General features: G+C 41.8%; 1 protein-coding gene across 2 annotated transcripts in view; it reads right to left on the bottom strand.

Annotated features, from left to right (window-relative positions):
• TMEM266 (transmembrane protein 266) overlaps positions 1–17658 on the bottom strand; it is a 120976-nt gene that overhangs the window by 70551 nt on the left and 32767 nt on the right. For both annotated transcript variants that reach the window (XM_046010190.1, XM_046010192.1), the window contains exon 2: positions 60–190. In XM_046010190.1, coding sequence (XP_045866146.1) covers positions 60–97 — 38 coding nt within the window. In that variant the 5' untranslated portion in view covers positions 98–190. The remainder of the gene's footprint in view (positions 1–59; positions 191–17658) is intronic.

The following is a 17658-nucleotide window of genomic DNA, read 5'->3' as shown; positions in this document are numbered from 1 at the left end:
CCACGATTCTGAGGTACTAACTCATCATCCTCAGAGCAGAGATCCCGCCTGTTACTTACTGTGGATTGGTCATGTTGAAAGATGCTCCCAGAGCCATGGGTTTTCTTGGTGTCTACTGGGAGTCAGCCGTCTTGAAGCCTGCCGTCAGCATTGCTAAATGTGAGTTCTTATAAGACATACAGAATGGTACCTTGAAAACAAATAATTGAATGGTAGGAATTTATTACACTCAGATATCAAACCTAAGTCCTCCTAAACTCATCTAAACTTAGAACTTTCTTCAATATAGCACTTTTCTTCAAAGTTATGTTTGAACAAAGTATATGTTGAACAGATTCGTACAATTATGTTATTGTGGGTAAGAACAGGCAGGATTACTCTCCGTTTTAGAGATGAATAAATATGTCCAGAGTGACAAAATCACTTTTGTGTGTCACACAGATGACAGAAGAAACCAGACTGGACCCTGGGTTTTCTGAATTTTCATCTATAGTTCTTTCCACTTTTGCAGCATGCCTAAGCAAACCAGGGTAATTTTATACTCCAGCTTTAGGAATCTCAAAAATCTCAAGTGTTTCCCACAATGAGAGAGGCAACACATCCTGCCGTCAGACTGCCTGGAGTCAGAGCCTGGCTCCCTCTTATTAGCCTTGTCACCTTGGGTAAATTACTTAACCTCTTTGTCCTTAGTTTCTCCACCTAAAAGGTAAGAGTGATAATAGAACTAACTAACTGAATAGAATAGTGCCTGGTGTGTAGTGCTGGCTTTTATTATTGCAAGTATTATTTTATCAATTTAAGTTGTATGGTCTGTTGAATCTGAGCACATTCTGAAGCATGTGGACGGCTGGGTGTAAGATTTCCTCTTAAAATCTGGACTAAGTAAACAGAATACACTTTTCTATAAACCAGCACCATGGCACCACCTGGACGTCTTCTAAGATACAGTAACAATCTGGCAGAGGGTACACAAAGAGACAGAGCTGGGTTCTGGGTGATTCTGTACACGTTACAAGGGAGGTGCTCCAAGGGGCAATTCTTGTGGATACTGCGTTTGGCTGCAAACTGCCTTTGCTGCAAGATATTACCATGAGACAAAGCCCCTCTCCCAGTCCCAAAGCTCAGCAAGCAGAGACACTTGAACCCGAGAGACAAAAGAAGTATGAGATCAGTAAAAGGCATATGAACTCCCAGGAACAGAAGATGGATGGTAAATCTGCAAACTGGGGAAGCTCCCTGACGTTCTGTATAATTAAGAAATGACAGCTGAAGTTAAAGGTACTTGAGGAAATCCTGGGAATGTCTTAGAGCAACTGGAGGAGAGATAGAGAACTTTCTAAAATTAGAAGGGCTTTAATATATGAGGCCACTGTTTCCACAACAGCTGTACGTGGGGCCCAAAAAGCAAGAGATGAGAGCAGGGAGAATTTAGATCGGGGTTTTTTAAACACCCCCTGCTGAGGGTTTGCTTAGTAAGAAGGTTCTAAACATTAGAATCAAACTCTCCTTTACAGTATTTGGAACTGGGTATTAATTGTACAGTAAGCTTTATACGGGTGTCCATCCTATAATAGAGACATATTCGGTCTTAATCTTTTCTGTTCTCTGTTCTTAATCTTTTGTTCTTAATCTTCTCTGTTCTCTGCCTCAGTGAAGTCAGGCTCAGGGTATGCACAAATGGGACACCATGTGAGCAACGACCTCTTCCAGAGTGGTGTTTTAACAAGCTGTCTTCCCTAGTGAGCACTCTACAGGCTGCACAAAGTTATCAGCCCTGTGAAAGATATAAAAGGAAGATCTTTGCGTTTATGGACCTCCCAGTCTGGTTGGGCTATCAAGTTTGAAACACATAAAACTCAAAAATTTGTGTGCCCTTAGTCATAAAGAATGAGTAAAAACTGGGAGTTCTGTAAGTAATAAAGATGAATTACTGTACTAATATAGTATGGCCGGTATAAAACAGAAACAGAAATGAAAATGACTTTTAAAGATTCTTGGACTACTTGGGAAGGAAAACTTCAAATATATAGAATTATAAAGAATTACAGAATGAATTTCTAGTTATCCATCACCCAACTTCAACAGTTATCAACTCATGGATAGTCTTGTGTTCTCCATATCCCTGTCCATCCCTACCCCTCATGATTATGTCATTTCAATCATCTGTAAAAGTTTCAATATGTAGCTTAAAGAATAAGGATTCCCTTTAAAAGACATAACCACAAAACTATCACTGCTCCTAAGTCAGCAATATTTTCTTAACATTATTAAATATCCAGGCATTGTTTACATTTCTCCATTTATCCTATAGTTTTTAAGGTTTGTTGAATCAGGAGCCAACAGTATGATTGGTTAATATGACCCTTAATTCTCAATGAATATGTAGGTTTTCCCCTCTATACCATGCTCTCCCTGCAATTTATTGGAAAAGCTGGGTCATTGGTCCTGGAAAGTTTCCCAGTCTGGATTATGGCAACTGTATCCCTTTCATGCCATGATTCTGTCCTCTACCTTTCCTGCAAATTTTAGTTAATCTACAGGGACTTTAATCAGATTCAGTTTTCTTTCTTTTTTTTTTTGGCAAGACTATATAGGCAGTGTTATGACTTATCTCAGGAGATACATGTCTTCTTGTTCTTCTTTTCGTGATAGTAACAGCCATTGGTGATCACTTCCTAGATCCATAAATTCATTAGGATTTGCAAAAGGGGCATATTGATTTTATCATGCCTTTTCCATTTACCAGCTTCTATGAAGACAAACTCTTCCTCATCAACTATTTGATTACCTACCCTAAGATACAGTCATAGAAAAGGATAAATGCTTAACTTTTCCTTTTATTGACTGATTTTCAAAATTTGATTAATTGGTATCTTGTTACCTTCCAAACTCAGTCAATGAGGGTTTTGTTGTTGTTGTTGTTGTTTTTTTTTTTAATTTTCCACAGCATCATGGAATTAACTAACTTGGCAGGAGTTGAGTGAAGGAACAGAATCCCTGGTAAGCGGGATGGTAGTTTCCTAAAAAACAGATATGGGAGTGGGTAAGAAATGATTGGCATCTCTAGTACAAGGCAAAGATGAGGCAGGACAGAAAGTAAATCATATTTGGATGGGCAGTGAGTAGGCTTCTTCAGTCAGTGGTTTTGATCCTTAACAAGCAGCACATTTTAGAAAGCAAGCTCCCTGAAGATGACGTTATTTAAAAACAATATTCTCCAAATAAAATAACCTCAAAGCACAAGCCTAGCACGAAGCAGGTGTAGTCTAGCACTCTATAAATGAACATTTGAAGTGCAAACCTGCTGTCTCATAAACCTGGTAAAAGCAGAAGAGAAAACCTGTTTTGGATTTACAGGGTCTGGCTATGGTGGGTAGTGAGGCTGCTTTTTTGACTTTAGTAAAATCCACTTGTTGCTCAACAACCTTTTTAATTACCAATATCATTTGCTTGTTCCAACCAGATCTGCAAAATTCAGGCTGGCATCCTAGGAATTTTAAAGCTGAAAAAGGCTTCTAAGATCAAGTGGTCAGTTCCCTCACTTGTCAGGTGAAAAAGTCCATAATACAGTTCACCTGCCCCCCGAGGCACCTTGGTCAATTCCTCATCCCTTACTTGTGTATCAGCCCCTTGGCAAATGTGACCTGCTTTCATATGCATCCCACTGGTTTCTAAGCCCAATTTACTCAGAATCACCTGGGGGCCTTTTGGAACGCATAAATTCATAGGCTATACTGCAGAACTGCTGAATCACAACTCTGCAGGTGGAGTTTGACAATCTTGAAGTTCCCCAGGTGTCTGACATGCAACCACTCCATCTGACTCTCTATTATATATATCAATGGTTCTCAAACTTTCCATTGCACCAGAATCACCCGGAAAACTACTGGCCCCATCCACAAACTTTCTAACTTAGTATGTTTAGGGTGGGAGCCTGAGATTCATATTTTGAACAAATTCTGAGGGGATACTGTTTGCTGATCCATAGACCACATTTTGATCTTCTGAATCAGAAACTACTTGAGGTAAAGATGGCCTTTTAATCCCTATTTTGCAGACGGAGTTGACTGGTTGCAAAGCTTATATGATGGAGCTGTCAGCAGAATCTACCCTGGCCAGGCTCAAGGAGGCTAGGTTTATCAGTTGGAAATACCTTCATTTCAATAACAGAGTATCTGACTACCAGTGACTCAGGCAGTGAAGACTTTTAATGATCATACCTCGCAAGAAGCCTGAAGGCAGTGGCTCTGAGATATCACCAAGGACTCAAACCCTTTCCATACTTCCCCAATCCTCTGTGCATTACTCACACTTATTGCCCTATGGTTGCCAGAATGGCTGCTGCAGCTCCAGCTTGCATGCCAGCTCCCCAACAGGAAGAAAGAACCAAAGGCTTTCTCCTCACAAAGTTCTGATCTTTTATTATGCACAAATTATCTTTCCTAGCCCTCTAACCAACATCTCCTGATATCTCCTCGGGCAGAGCTAGGTCACATGGTCACATGGCTGTGAAGAAGCCTGGGACAATGGGTACTGGCCAAAGGAGTAAGGCTAGATAGGAGAGCCCAGTTCAGTCATAGTTCATCCCTTGGGTCTGGGCATATTGTTTCCATAAACAAATCTCCATTCTCTTCAGCAAGAAGTGGGAAGGAGCTGTTGCAGGCATAGCTAATTGCCAGGCCAGGTTGGGACACTTCTGATACAGTTCTGAGGCTCAGCTGCATAAGTTTCCTAGCTCTCCAAATAAGACTGACCAAATATTGGTAAGTGGCTGGCAGGAAATATAAAGGATGCACTCTCACAAAATCTCAGGGCTCTTCTTTTATTTAGAAAGCATTGGATGTGTGAGGTTCAATTTTGACATCATCAAGCTTGCTGTAGAATCTTCCCAGCGAGAAGCCACTGAGCACTGGGGCATCTTTCACAGACATTATGTTCCACACCCGCAGGAGGAGAAAGTTGTGTTTTTTGTGCTGAATGAGAAAAGTTTCTGTATAACAGCACAAGGTCATCCTTGTTGTTACCTTGACCCATTAATACCTTGCTCCATTAACAAGGAACTAAAATGAAGACAAGCAATCAGGTACCCAAGCCTTCTCCCACCGTAATCTCCAGTCTATTGCAAAATTCTCAGCTATCAAATGAGTGGACAGGTAGCCCACAGTGGCTCTCTTTCCTAGGTGTAGTAAGTATCCTGTGGATGCCTCTAACTTTCTATTGTGTTTGCTCCTCTTCATTTAGTCATGCAGCCTATCAATTATTAACAGTCTCACCAAGTATGGGAAATACAAAGCAAAATCACACAAAACTAGATTCCATCATCCTAAATTATTTGAATATTCCAAGAAGAAAATCAAGAGGACCATTATCATAACCTTTTCATTCCCCTCAATAATTTTTTCCTATCAAACGATCCCTAAAATGAACATTTCATGTCCCTGATGGACAAAGGATCCCCTCATGGCCTCCTTACCCCTAACTGGCCTGGATAGAAAAGAATGCCACTTAGCAGGCACTCCTCAGCCCAGACCTGCTGTCATTTTCCCTCTGGAACTCTGCAGAGCTTCTGGGAAACTCTATTATCTATGGTTTTGGGAGGTGCCAACAATGAGCAGGGGGTGTAATGGTTGTCCCATTACCCCTTACCTGGATCAGGCAAATCTTAAGTATTTATGCCACACCTTGCAAATCCCCAAAGCAATATTTTGCTTTATGTGATATTAACTATGTTATGAACCCAGATATAGTTAATTTTGCTGCTGAATTCTACATGACACCAGGTAAGTGACTATTCTTAGTTAAATGGAGGGAAAAAGTCCTCTTTCTTCAATACTTTCATACTACAAATGGTATGATGTAAAAGTGGCCCCCATTCTTTACCCTCCTTATATCAATGCCCCCTTTGTTACAGCTTGTTTCTCTCCATCTCATGAGTCCTATGTTGAAATCCTAACCCCAGCATGGTGGTATTAAGATGTGGGTCTTTGGATAGATCATGGGGGTGGAGCCCTCATGAATTAGATTAGTACACTCATAGGAAGAGATACTTGGCTATGTGATGATTCAGCAAGAATACAGTTATCTGCAAACTAGGAAGAGAGCTCTCACCAGATACCAGATCTACCATTACCTATCTTGGACTACCCAGCCTCCAGAACAGAGAGAAATGCTTGTTCTTGAAATCACCCAGTCTCTGGTATTCTGTTACAGCAGCCTGAATGGACCAAGATAGTCTCATAACTTTTCATTGTCCTGTCTCTGGGTTTTGCCAGAGACTGGATGTGACTGGATTTGTCCAAGTAGATTGGAGGTTGTGATGGTTAATTTTATGTGTCAACCTGACACATAAAACGATATTTAAACATTACTTCTGGGTATGTCTGTGAGGGTGTGTCTGTATGTTTAAGGTTTTATTTATTTTAGAAAGAGAGAGAATGTGTGTGTGTGTGTGAACATGAGAAGAGGGAGGGGCAGAGAGAGAGGGAGAGGGAAAGAATCTCCAGCTGACTCCATGCCCAGCATGGAACCCAGTGCAGGACTCAATTCTATAACCCCAAGACCACGACCTGAGCAGAAACCAAGAGTTGGATGCTTAATTAACTGAGCCACCCAGGCACCCCTGTGAAGGTGTTTTTGGATGAGATTAACATTTGAATTGGTATACTGAGTAGAGTAGGTTGCCCTCCCCAATGTGGGTGGGCCTCGTCCAACCTGTTGAAGGCCTGAATAGAAGACTACAAGGTTGAATAAGAAAGAATTATTTCTCTCTGCCTCACTGTCTTTGAGCTGGGACATCATCAGTCTTTTGCTCTCAGACTTAGACTCCGACTTATACCACTGGCTCTCCTGGCTAGACTTTTCAGGTTCCATAATCATCCAGCCCAATCACATGACCATGCTTCAGGTTTGCTGATATATTGGGGAACTACAGAGAAACAGAATCAAAAATGGGCTGGCCCTCTTTCTTACACATCACCATGACAACATACACACCTGAGCTCGCCTGCTGCAGGACGTTCAGTCACCTCAGTCAAGGCCTGCCAACAGCCAGCTGCTCCCCTGAGTGAGCTCAGTCAAGACCAGAAGAAACACCCAGCTGTGCCGAGCCTAAACTGCCAACCCAGACTCATGAGCTAAATAAAGTTTTTTTTTTAATTCATTATTCAGTTCTTTATTAGCATCTTCCATGTTCCAGAAACAATACCAAACACTGACATTATCATGATAAATGAGACATGGTCACTGTACTCCAGAAACTTGTGGGCTAGTGATAGGGACAGAGAGGCATAGATAGAGAGATGCATAGATGGAAATTAAAATTCAAAAAGGTGAGAATTATGAAACATTACAAGAATGTTTTCAAAGCTCTGAACCTCTTTATAAATATTAGGCAACTAATGATTCCTCACAGTGGCAGGCACAATCTCCCTCTACTTTCAGCCATCTGTCAAGGAAAGGTTTTTTTTTTTAAGCCCACCAAGTTTTGGGGGTAGTATATTATATGGTATTATTGTGGCAATAGATCACTAATACATTATAGACAAATGTCCACTGCAACACATAAAATACAAAGATGTATATTTTTAAAGCATGAAATTTTCCTGCATCCTCTATCTTTACCTTTCACATCTCAGCTGAGGTCCCTATGTTAACACCCAGGTGTAGAAATCCTTGCTCAGAATCATGCAAACATATACTCACATCTGCAGGTTAATTTTTGTGGGTTTGTGTTTAACAAAATAAAACCAACTCTGCAGTTTGCTTTTATCACTTACCAATATATAATGGATATCCTTTCTGGTCAACAGGCAAAGATCTATACTTTTTTCTGATTTCTTTATTCTTATATATACACACATGCACATATACAACTCTACATAAATGGCTTCTCATAAAATTCAAGTTTTTAGTGGTGCCTGCTTCCCCCATATTACCTGCTTTACTGTTCTACTCCCCCTACAACATAACCATGTTAAGCCTATATGTGCCTTTCCTAACTGTTCTTTGTGCTTATATAATTGTATGAAATTGTTTGCTTTATTCAAAAATATGCATTATTCATACTTATCTACTTTTTGCTTTTCCTACTCAGTATCTTCCAAGTCCACTCTCAACAATGTCTCCCAAGTAAAGCAGAAAACTCAAATTCATTCTTTAATTGATGGCTGTATAGGATTCATGGTGTGAATGGGCCATAATTTAGTTAACAATTTGCCCACTGATGGGCAGTTTCTGATTTTTTTTTTTTTTAGGCCACTGTGAAAAATGCTATGATAAACATCCTTGAAATAAACATTTCAATTTGTATTTATTTTTCCATGTATGGGATAGATTCTCAGGAGTGACATTAGTGGACTGAAGAGTATATATTTAAAATTTTAACAGTTAAAACAAGATTTCTTTCCCAAGGACTGTAATAATTCATACTCTAGCATAACTCTTTGAGGGAAGAGTCTTAATCATTCACAAGCTGCTAATGGTGGCTGTGAACACTTGCTTAATTACACCCTCTTCCCCATGGAGCTCTGGAGTGAGAACAGGAAACAAGGATGAAAGCAAAAACTAATAATACGTATTGTTATGCCACAACACACTCAGTTGACTTAGGGACCATCCTGTCAAAGTATTCCTATGTGTTGTTTCAGCAACAGTCAACCCTGTGAGAATCCTACTTTTTACCTTGTGCCATAAACCCTAACCATCCAAAGCAAACCAATCAAATAACCAGTTTCTGGGTTCTCTCAGGAACCCACCCCCTGCCTACTGCCAGGACTGACAAGCTGGCAAAGAGAATGGGTAAAAATACGGCAAGCTTAAACTAGATATAGTTCCTGACCAACTAGATATCTTATCAAAGGAGAAGAATTTTAGGAAGAGCCACCCTCTTTTTCACAACTTCAGTGTACCAATATATATATAAGACAGTACCCATAACATCACCAGACACTGTCAGAAGGTGACATCAGAATTTCCTGAATTTGTCCCCTCCACTGTTGTGCTCTCCTGTCCTCACTCCCAGGCGAGTCAGGTGTCCTTTCATGGATCACAGGTCTTTGTGATGACAATGGTCAAAATGTTGGCCAATGTCCCATTTGAACACCAATGGCATAGTGCTCATTGGCACAAAGCTAGGTCTCTGGTTTAGGTCATGATTTGGGGAGAAGTGCCACTCACTAATACTCTCTTTGGATAACCTAGGTCTTTTTTGAAGCTTCCCAGCTGGAGCTATCATTCTATATGACGTTGCTATGCAACTGTGCTCTACAGACATCTCCTGGGATGCTGGAAAGACTTCACTTCCTTCTAGACAACATTGTTTATTTTAAAAGGGTAGAGAGTGGAGCAAAAGCAAGGCAGGGTATCCACATGCCTTTCTTTCAGTCAGGGCCCCTCAGATAACAGGCATTTAGAGAGAACCCAGCAAGTTCAAAGCTTGGTGCTCAGCACTGGGATACAACATGGTCTAAGGCCAACCCTGCTCTCAAGTTTCCAACCTCATCAGATTGAAGGTTCCAAAGCAGCAATATGTGAAAGTACGATTGAAGGGGACATGTGCCGAGCAGTACAGAGTGAAGGTGTGGCAAGAGGAAGGCAGGAGGAAGGCAGTGTGGCCTGCACAATGAAAAGGCAGTGCTTCTTCACATGGATGTTGTGACCTGGCCTTGCCCCACACCACTTACCTGGTCAATGGCAAGGGTAAGAAGACAACATCAGCTTTCCAGCCTCAAGACCAGTGGTGTCCACCAGAGGATCTAGCTGCATCGGGCCTGAGAACCACATGTAGAGATTGTCCAAATGCAGATTCCTGGGCCACTCTAGTGATCCTGATCCAGGAAGCCAGGAACTAGAGTTTCCTTGCAGCCCAGGTGACTGAGAAAACCTGGCCTACCTAACTTAACCCACCCCTACTGGCTGTACTTTTATATCCTTCCTTCTAGAACCACAATTAGGGTCTCTTTAATTATACAAATATCTCTGGGCCTCAGTTCATTCCAGTCCCCTCTGCTGCCAACACTCTGTGAACCGACTGCCATTCCCAGCTTGTCTACACTTGGAAAATCCTCCATCATCTCTAGAAGCTCTGGGCCCTGAGTCCATTTCTCCAGCCTCAACAGTCCTTTCTTATCTGCCCTCCACTCAGAACAAACTACAGATACTCTCAACAAGGTTTACATCAAGGCTCAGAAAACACAATAAAACAACTCTAAGACCCAAACTGGGCTTTTAACACAGTAAAGGCTTCATGGGACAGAGGTATGGAAACTGGGAAAATCACTTAGTCAGAGCCCAGTATTGCCACTGGGATGAGGTAACAGACCCACCTCAGGCACCGTCACAGTATTTCCTTTGATCCTGGTAGGTGACAAAGTAGTATGGCATGTGAGAAATTTTTACTGTTACCACCACATACCATCGTCTCTAAGAAGCATTGATATAATGTACACAATTTGGTAACAGCTTGTCCACGAGAAAACTTACATACTGTCACATTAAATCTGTGCATCAACTGGAAGACCCTAATGGTTTTAATACCAGGAAACCATTAATTCAGTGTTAGCACTGAAGACGGTGAATGTGGGGTTATTATTAATATTGAACATTTAAAACATAAGAAGATAAAAATAAATATAAACTAAATATAAGGATGGCTGAGGAAGAAAGCAGTCTAGAGCCTCCTTACAAACTCTCTCTTCTGCTACTAAATGACCAAAAAGCCAAGAGAAGGGAGAGAGGGAGTGCAGATGTAAAAGTACAAAAGGGGAATTCAGACCATAACGCCCCGTCCATCAAGAGAGAAGCAACCTGGGGAGTCATAAAAAGCCATCTCCCTGAGACTCCTAAATCTGGGTGACGGAAGACTCTTGGGAGAGCCAGGAGAGATGTGGCTGCCACACTGGAGGCAACTTTAATCTCCTGCATTATCAGCAAGTGCCCCCAGGCAGCAGAGGTGGGCTGACAGAGCACGGCCTTATCTGCTCTACCATCTGTTCCTATGGACCAGTTTCTAAGTGGTGTAGATCTGCTCAGGTGCACCTTCAGGGGCAGGACCAATCACGGAAGAGACCAGGGCTAGCCTTGAGGGACCTTCTCCAAAGTGGCTGTTCAAGGGGGAGTCCCGTAGGGAGTTCTCAGGAACCAAAGGGTGACCTGCATCAAGCTTCCAACAGGATAGCACATCCTTCCAGCTCAGTGGATAGAGAGCCCAGCCACAGCCTCACTCTGAGGGGTGAAGACTAGGGAGGCTGGCTCCTGGGGCTGTGATTTCCATAAAACAAATAAAAGTCACAGACCCTAAGATGGCCCACCTTATCAGTAAATAAACAAAAACACATAAATTCAAACCATTTTTCTCCTAATGGAGTGGGAACGATTTATAAAACCTAGTACTGATGGTGTGAGAATAATGGCCATTCACACGCACTAGTGATAGGACTGTAAATTGTAAATTTGCTGAAGGGCAGTTTGATAATATTTATCTAAATTATTTTAACATGCACTTTTTGACCCAGCAATTATACTTTTAGGAGACAGATTTTAAGGAAATAAGCTATTAAATATACATACACAATGTAAATTTGTTGGATCACTGTTTTACTAGCACCATGCCTAACACATAGCAGATGCTCCAAAAATATTTGTTGATTCAGAATCAATAATATTATGAATTGAAAGCCACATAAATGTCTATCAATAGGAGACTGGTTAAATAAGGAACTCATACATTCTGGGATTGTTATATAGCTACTGAAAATGATGTATGTCACCTAGAGCTGAGGGTTGGAAAGGACTGACTGCAGTCTACGGCCATACCACCCTGAACGCGCCCGATCTCGTCTGATCTCGGAAGCTAAGCAGGGTCGGGCCTGGTTAGTACTTGGATGGGAAAGGACTGACTGCAAAGGGATATAAGGGAACTTGCTGGAAAAATGGAAACATTCTTTTTAAAAATATTTTATTTATTTATTTGACAGAGATCACAAGTAGGCAGAGAGGCAGGCAGATAGGAAGGGAAGCAGGCTCACTGCTGAGCAGAGAGCCCGAAGCGGCGCTCGATCCCAGGACCCTGAGATCAAGACCTGAGCTGAAGGCAGAGCTTTAACCCACTGAGCCACCCAGGTCCCCCAATAGAAACATTCTAAGTCTTAGTTTTGGTGATGGTTGCAGTGTCCATTTAAATGAGTGCTTTTTATTTTTTATCATACATTCAGTAATATGGTTGATTTTTTAAAAAAATGGATGAGTTACTGAAACTAATGAAAACTATTGTCATTAACACAGAAAGTTGTCTGCAAGGTAACGTTAACTAAAAAAGATGATAAAAGAACATATATGATGATCCCCATTTATGAAAAATATGTAGAAAATATGTGTATGACAGAGTGTGGAAGCAGGCTTTCCTATTGTTCTAGAGCTCTGTAGATGCCCTAAAGTTAAGGACAAACATGGTAAGTGCTCACATTTTCTAAAGAAAGATGCCAGACCATCTATTTGGAACAGATGGTCAAGCTGGTCCAGTAACGACTACTCCCCACAGTCCATTGGAGAGAAAGCTAGAAAAATGCATGCCAGACTCCCAGGCTGGCTGGGACAGTGGGAGATGGCCAGGTGAGGACACAGGACAGTGATGGGAGCAGCCTGTCCTTAGCCACCAACTAAGCAAGATTATGGCACCAAAGTTCTCAGTGAAAATTAACAGTTTAAAGCAGAGCATGGATTTTTTTTTTTTTTAAATAGGGGGAAGGGCAGAGGGAGAGAGAGAATCTTTTTTTTTTTTTTGAAGATTTTTATTTATTTATTTGACAGACAGAGATCACAAGTAGGCAAAGAGGCAGGCGCAGAGAGAGGAAGGGAAGCAGGCTTCCCGTTGAGCAGAGAGCCTGATACGGGGCTCCATCCTAGGACCCTGAGATCATGACCTGAGCTGAAGGCAGAGGCTTTAACCCACTGAGCCACCCAGGTGCCCCATGGATTTTTTTTTTCCCATTTTATTTATTTTTTTCAGCATAACAGTATTCATTGTTTTTGGATTTTTTTTTTTTAAAGATTTTATTTATTTATTTATTTGACACAGAGAGAGAGACAGCGAGAGAGGAAACACAAGCAGGGGGAGTGGGAGAGTGAGGAACAGGTTTCCCGCAGAGCAGGGAACCCCATGCAGGGCTTAATCCCAGGACCCTGGGATCATGACCTGAGCTGAAGGCAGATGCTTAACCAACTGAGCCACCCAGGTACCCCAGCAGAGCACGGATTTTTAAAGGATACTGAATCCTGGCGTGGGCCAGCGAGCCAAGCATAAAAACTGCATGGTCAGGATCACCAAGCAGACTCGGGCACTGCTCCAGCCAAAGTATTACTGATGCTGTGGCACCACACAAGCATTTTCTCCTTCTCCCTTCCAAGTTCTGGAAACCACAGCTCCATCTCATTGGCAGAGACAGATCAAACAGCTGCATCCTGGAGGCAAGGGAGGCTATTCCTTGGATGGTGGACTCAATCTGGGAATTTCCCTGAAACTGCAAAGGCCATTTAAAAAGGGGACGGGATGGTCACAGATATGGAAAGTACCTTCTGTCATTACAGATTTCCTATGGGCATGTTGACCAGCTACCTAAGAAGGCTCCCTCTTAGGCTAGAGGGTCCCAGCAGCATAGTGCCAAAGCAGGAACTAGGAGTAGCCCTAAGAAGTCAGGCAGCATGTCCAGTCGAATGGTGCATGCAATGGTCCTGCTGGGGAGCGCTGTGAGTAGGCTAGACACAGGAGGCGGGTTCTGAAGGAACTTACAGAAGCATGGGAGGAGGCAGAGTGTGCAGTGGGAGTTGGATGTGTCAGGGCAGCAGAAGAGCTGGTCCACAGGTCAGGCTGTGCTGACTGGATGAGAGACTGAAGTTTTGATTTAGATGGAATATTTCAATTTCTAAAAAATGAGCTTTCCTAAGTCTCAAGAGTGATTAGAAAATCTAAGGTGCATCCAAACATTCATATCAAGTGATGGAAAAGGGGAGACAAGAGAATATGGTGGTTAAAGGCATATTGTTTCCTATCAACTTCCATTCATCTAAAAGGTCTAGGTAACTCTATTCCCAATCACTAAGGGCAGTTACACATAGGGAGGCAGGGAAGTGGTATTCTTGAGGACAGTGCTCAAATCTCAGTGCTTTTTGTTCATGAGCATCTTTTTTTTTTAAAGGATATTTCCATTAAAAAAATCTAGATATGATAGACTTGAGAACACTGAGCTAAGTGAAAGCCAGCCATAAAAGGCCACACATTGTACAATTCCATTTATATAAAATATCCAGAACAGATAAATCTCCAGAGGCAGAAAACAGATTAGTGGTTGCCAGGGTCTGAAGGGACAGAAGAATGGGGAGTGACTGCTTGACAGGTACAAGGTTTCCTTTGGCTTATGAAATGTTCTAGAACCAAACAGAAATTGTTGTACAGCAGTGTGAATGTACTGAATGCCAATAATGGTAAATTTCATGTTTTGTATATTTCACAATTTTAAAAACTGGGAAAATGAAAACAAAAACCAGTGAATGACAACAAACATTTAGATATAATGATTGACAGGGAAATATGTTCACCATAAATTAGAAAAAGTAGGTTTTAAAATTATGTCCAATATAAGAAACCCAATGTGTGAGTTATAAAGAAAGCAATTTGAAAGGCCAGATACCATATGGTAACAGTCATTATTTCTGGATGGTGAGGCTACTGTTAACTGTTTATGCTTCTAAATTGTCTAATTTTCCTTCATAATGAACTAAATCTACTGTTTAAAATATGTACATAGGCTAAAAATTGGTACTTGCATAGGACAAGTACAGAGAAGGGACTGTGGAAATTCGGAGGCAGAAGACAAGGCTGGGTTCTTGTTACCTTCCTTAAAGTAGCATCCTCATACATGTCCTTACCTCCATACTTCTTTTCTCAGACACACCTTATAGCTGCGACCAGATGCCTTTTCTGAAGCATAACTGTGATTTGTTCATTCCTTGACTCAAATACCCTCAGCGGTTCCCCACTTCCTACCGAACATAGTCTCAATTCCTTGGCCTGTGATTCAGAGCCTTCCACCATCTGGCCTCAACCATTTAAACCATTCCTCATCCTTCTCCATGCACTACACCTTATCCAAATGCCATGTTCCTAGTGCATGGACACACACACACACACACACACACACACACACCCTGACCACTCTGCCACTGCTTCTAGAATTTTCTCTGCTTGGAATATGGATTCCCTTATTCCAAAAGCCCCCAGTCATGTCTGGTTCTCCAACCCAACCTTCTTTAAACCAGTGACATTGCTTCCACTTGAGGACATCTCTTTCTTCTCTCCTGCCCATTTGAACTGTATCTCTCTCAGGGCATGAATTACTTTTCTACTCCCTGTTATAGTGGTTTATGGTCATAGTTCTATCTACTCTAGACTGATGCTGCTTAAAGGTCAGGGTTCATAATCAGCAAATTAAAAAAAAAAAACAACCTCTCAGGCACATTTCTATGTGCCAGATTTAGTCGGTGGCTTTTCTAAAGACTACTACTACTACTACTACTACTACTAATAATAATAATAATGCAGCAGCAGCAAGGCTCTTGGATGGCCCCATGAGTGTGCTTCCCACATTCAAAAAGTATTCCTCAATAATCCGTCAAACTTGAGGACAGCTCTCAGCATGTCAATGCTGTGCTGAGGCAGCTTATAGAGGTGTCGTTAGCAGTGAACGTGCAAGGTCATTTTTGTGTCTGAGGAGAAACTTAGCTGAGCTGTTATCCAGAAACTCATCTTCCTTCAGAATTCAGGAGCACATTAAAAAAATTAATAGACTTTATTTTTTACAGCAATGTCAGGCTTACAGGAAAATTGAGCGGAAAGTACAGAGTGTTCCCATGTAGCCCCCTCTCAATAGTTTCCACCATCATTAACATGTTATGTTAGCATGGTACCTTTATTACAATTGAAGAACCAATATTGCTACTTCATAAACTTTTCAGTTTACATTAGGGCTCATTGTGTTTTACATTCTGTGGGTTTTGAAAGATTCATGATGTCATGTGTCCACCCTAGCAATATCCTACACAACAGTTTCACGGCCCCCCAACTCCCTCTGTTACAGCCGTTCATTCCTCCCTCCATCCCCCTGAATACCTGACAGCCACTGATCTTTTTACTGTGTCTATAGTTTTGCCTTTTCTTTCTTTTTTCAAAGATTTTATTTTTTACTTGACACAGAGAGAGAGCACAAGCAGGGAGTGGCAGGCAGAAGGAGAGGGAAAAGAAGGCTCTCCAGTGAGCAGGGAGCCCATGTGGGACTTGATCCCAGGATCCCAGGATCATGACCTGAGCCAAAGGCAGACACTTAACCAACCGAGCCATTCAGGGATCCTAGTTTTGCCTTTTCTGAACATCATATAGGTGGAATCATACAGCATGTTGCCTTTTCAAATAGGCTTCTTATACTTAGCTATATGCATTTAAAGTTGTTTCATGTCTTTTTGTGGCTAGATAGCTTGTGTTTTCTCATTGCTGTTTAAACCTCATTGTTTGGATGTACCACAGTTTGTTAATCCATTCACCTATTGGACATCTTGGTTTCTTCCAGTTTCGGGTGATTTTGAGTAAAACTGCTGTAAGCATTTGTGTGCAGGTTTTTGTGTGGACAACTCCTTTGGGTTAATACCTAGGACTGCAACTGCTGGATCATATGGTGAGAACACATTCAGCTGTTTTCCAAAGTAGCCGGACCATACTATGGATATTAACATAAAGTAAAGAGTAAAGAGGTAAAGAAGTTACATATTAACATAAAGTAAAGAGTAAAGAAGTAAAGAAGAGGATATTAACATAAAGTAATCTGTGATAAATGCCAAAGAATTCTGCAGATAGCAAATACAGTTGGTTAGTGTAGTTAATATTTAGGAGACTTGTACTGTGGTTTTAATTGTAATTCCTCCCCCTTATTTCCTCACCTATAACAAGGGCTGATAGGGATGGATGAGATCCATTCTTTTATTCAGAGTGTGGTCCCTGGACCAGTGGCAGCATTTGCATTACTTGAGAACTTGCTAGAAATGCAGATTCTCTTCTTGTCCCAGACCTAATGAATCAGAGATCTGTACCTTAAGATTCCCAGGAGACTTATAGGACACCATAGTCTGAGAAGTATTGGGAGGCATGATCTTTTTTTTTTTTTTAAAGATTTTTATTTATTTATTTATTTATTTGACAGAGAGAGATCACAAGTAGATAGAGAGGCAGGCAGAGAGAGAGAGAGGGAAGCAGGCTCCCTGCCGAGCAGAGAGCCCGACGTGGGACTCGATCCCAGGACCCTGGGATCATGACCTGAGCCGAAGGCAGCGGCTTAACCCACTGAGCCACCCAGGCGCCCCAGGGAGGCATGATCTTTAAATTCCCTTTCAGTTCTAAGCTTCTATAATCTGTGTCATTTCTTTTGACCCTGTCAGGAGGGGAGGCTGCTGGGAGTTCCCTGGTAGGATACTGACTGGCTGGGCCTGGAAAGAGCCTGAGGGTGCCTCAGCAAGCAGGCTCCAGTGCCAGGCATCCAGGCTGCTGGTCAGCATGACCCTCCAGGAGATTTGTGCTGCCCTCCTGCCAGGCGAATGGCTCAAGTTGTCACAACAGAACAT

Source organism: Meles meles, chromosome 6 (assembly GCF_922984935.1).
Source record: "Meles meles chromosome 6, mMelMel3.1 paternal haplotype, whole genome shotgun sequence".
NCBI classification, from domain to species: Eukaryota; Metazoa; Chordata; class Mammalia; order Carnivora; family Mustelidae; genus Meles; species Meles meles.
Note: the sequence above shows the minus strand (reverse complement) of the source record. Positions and strands in the feature narration are given on the sequence as shown.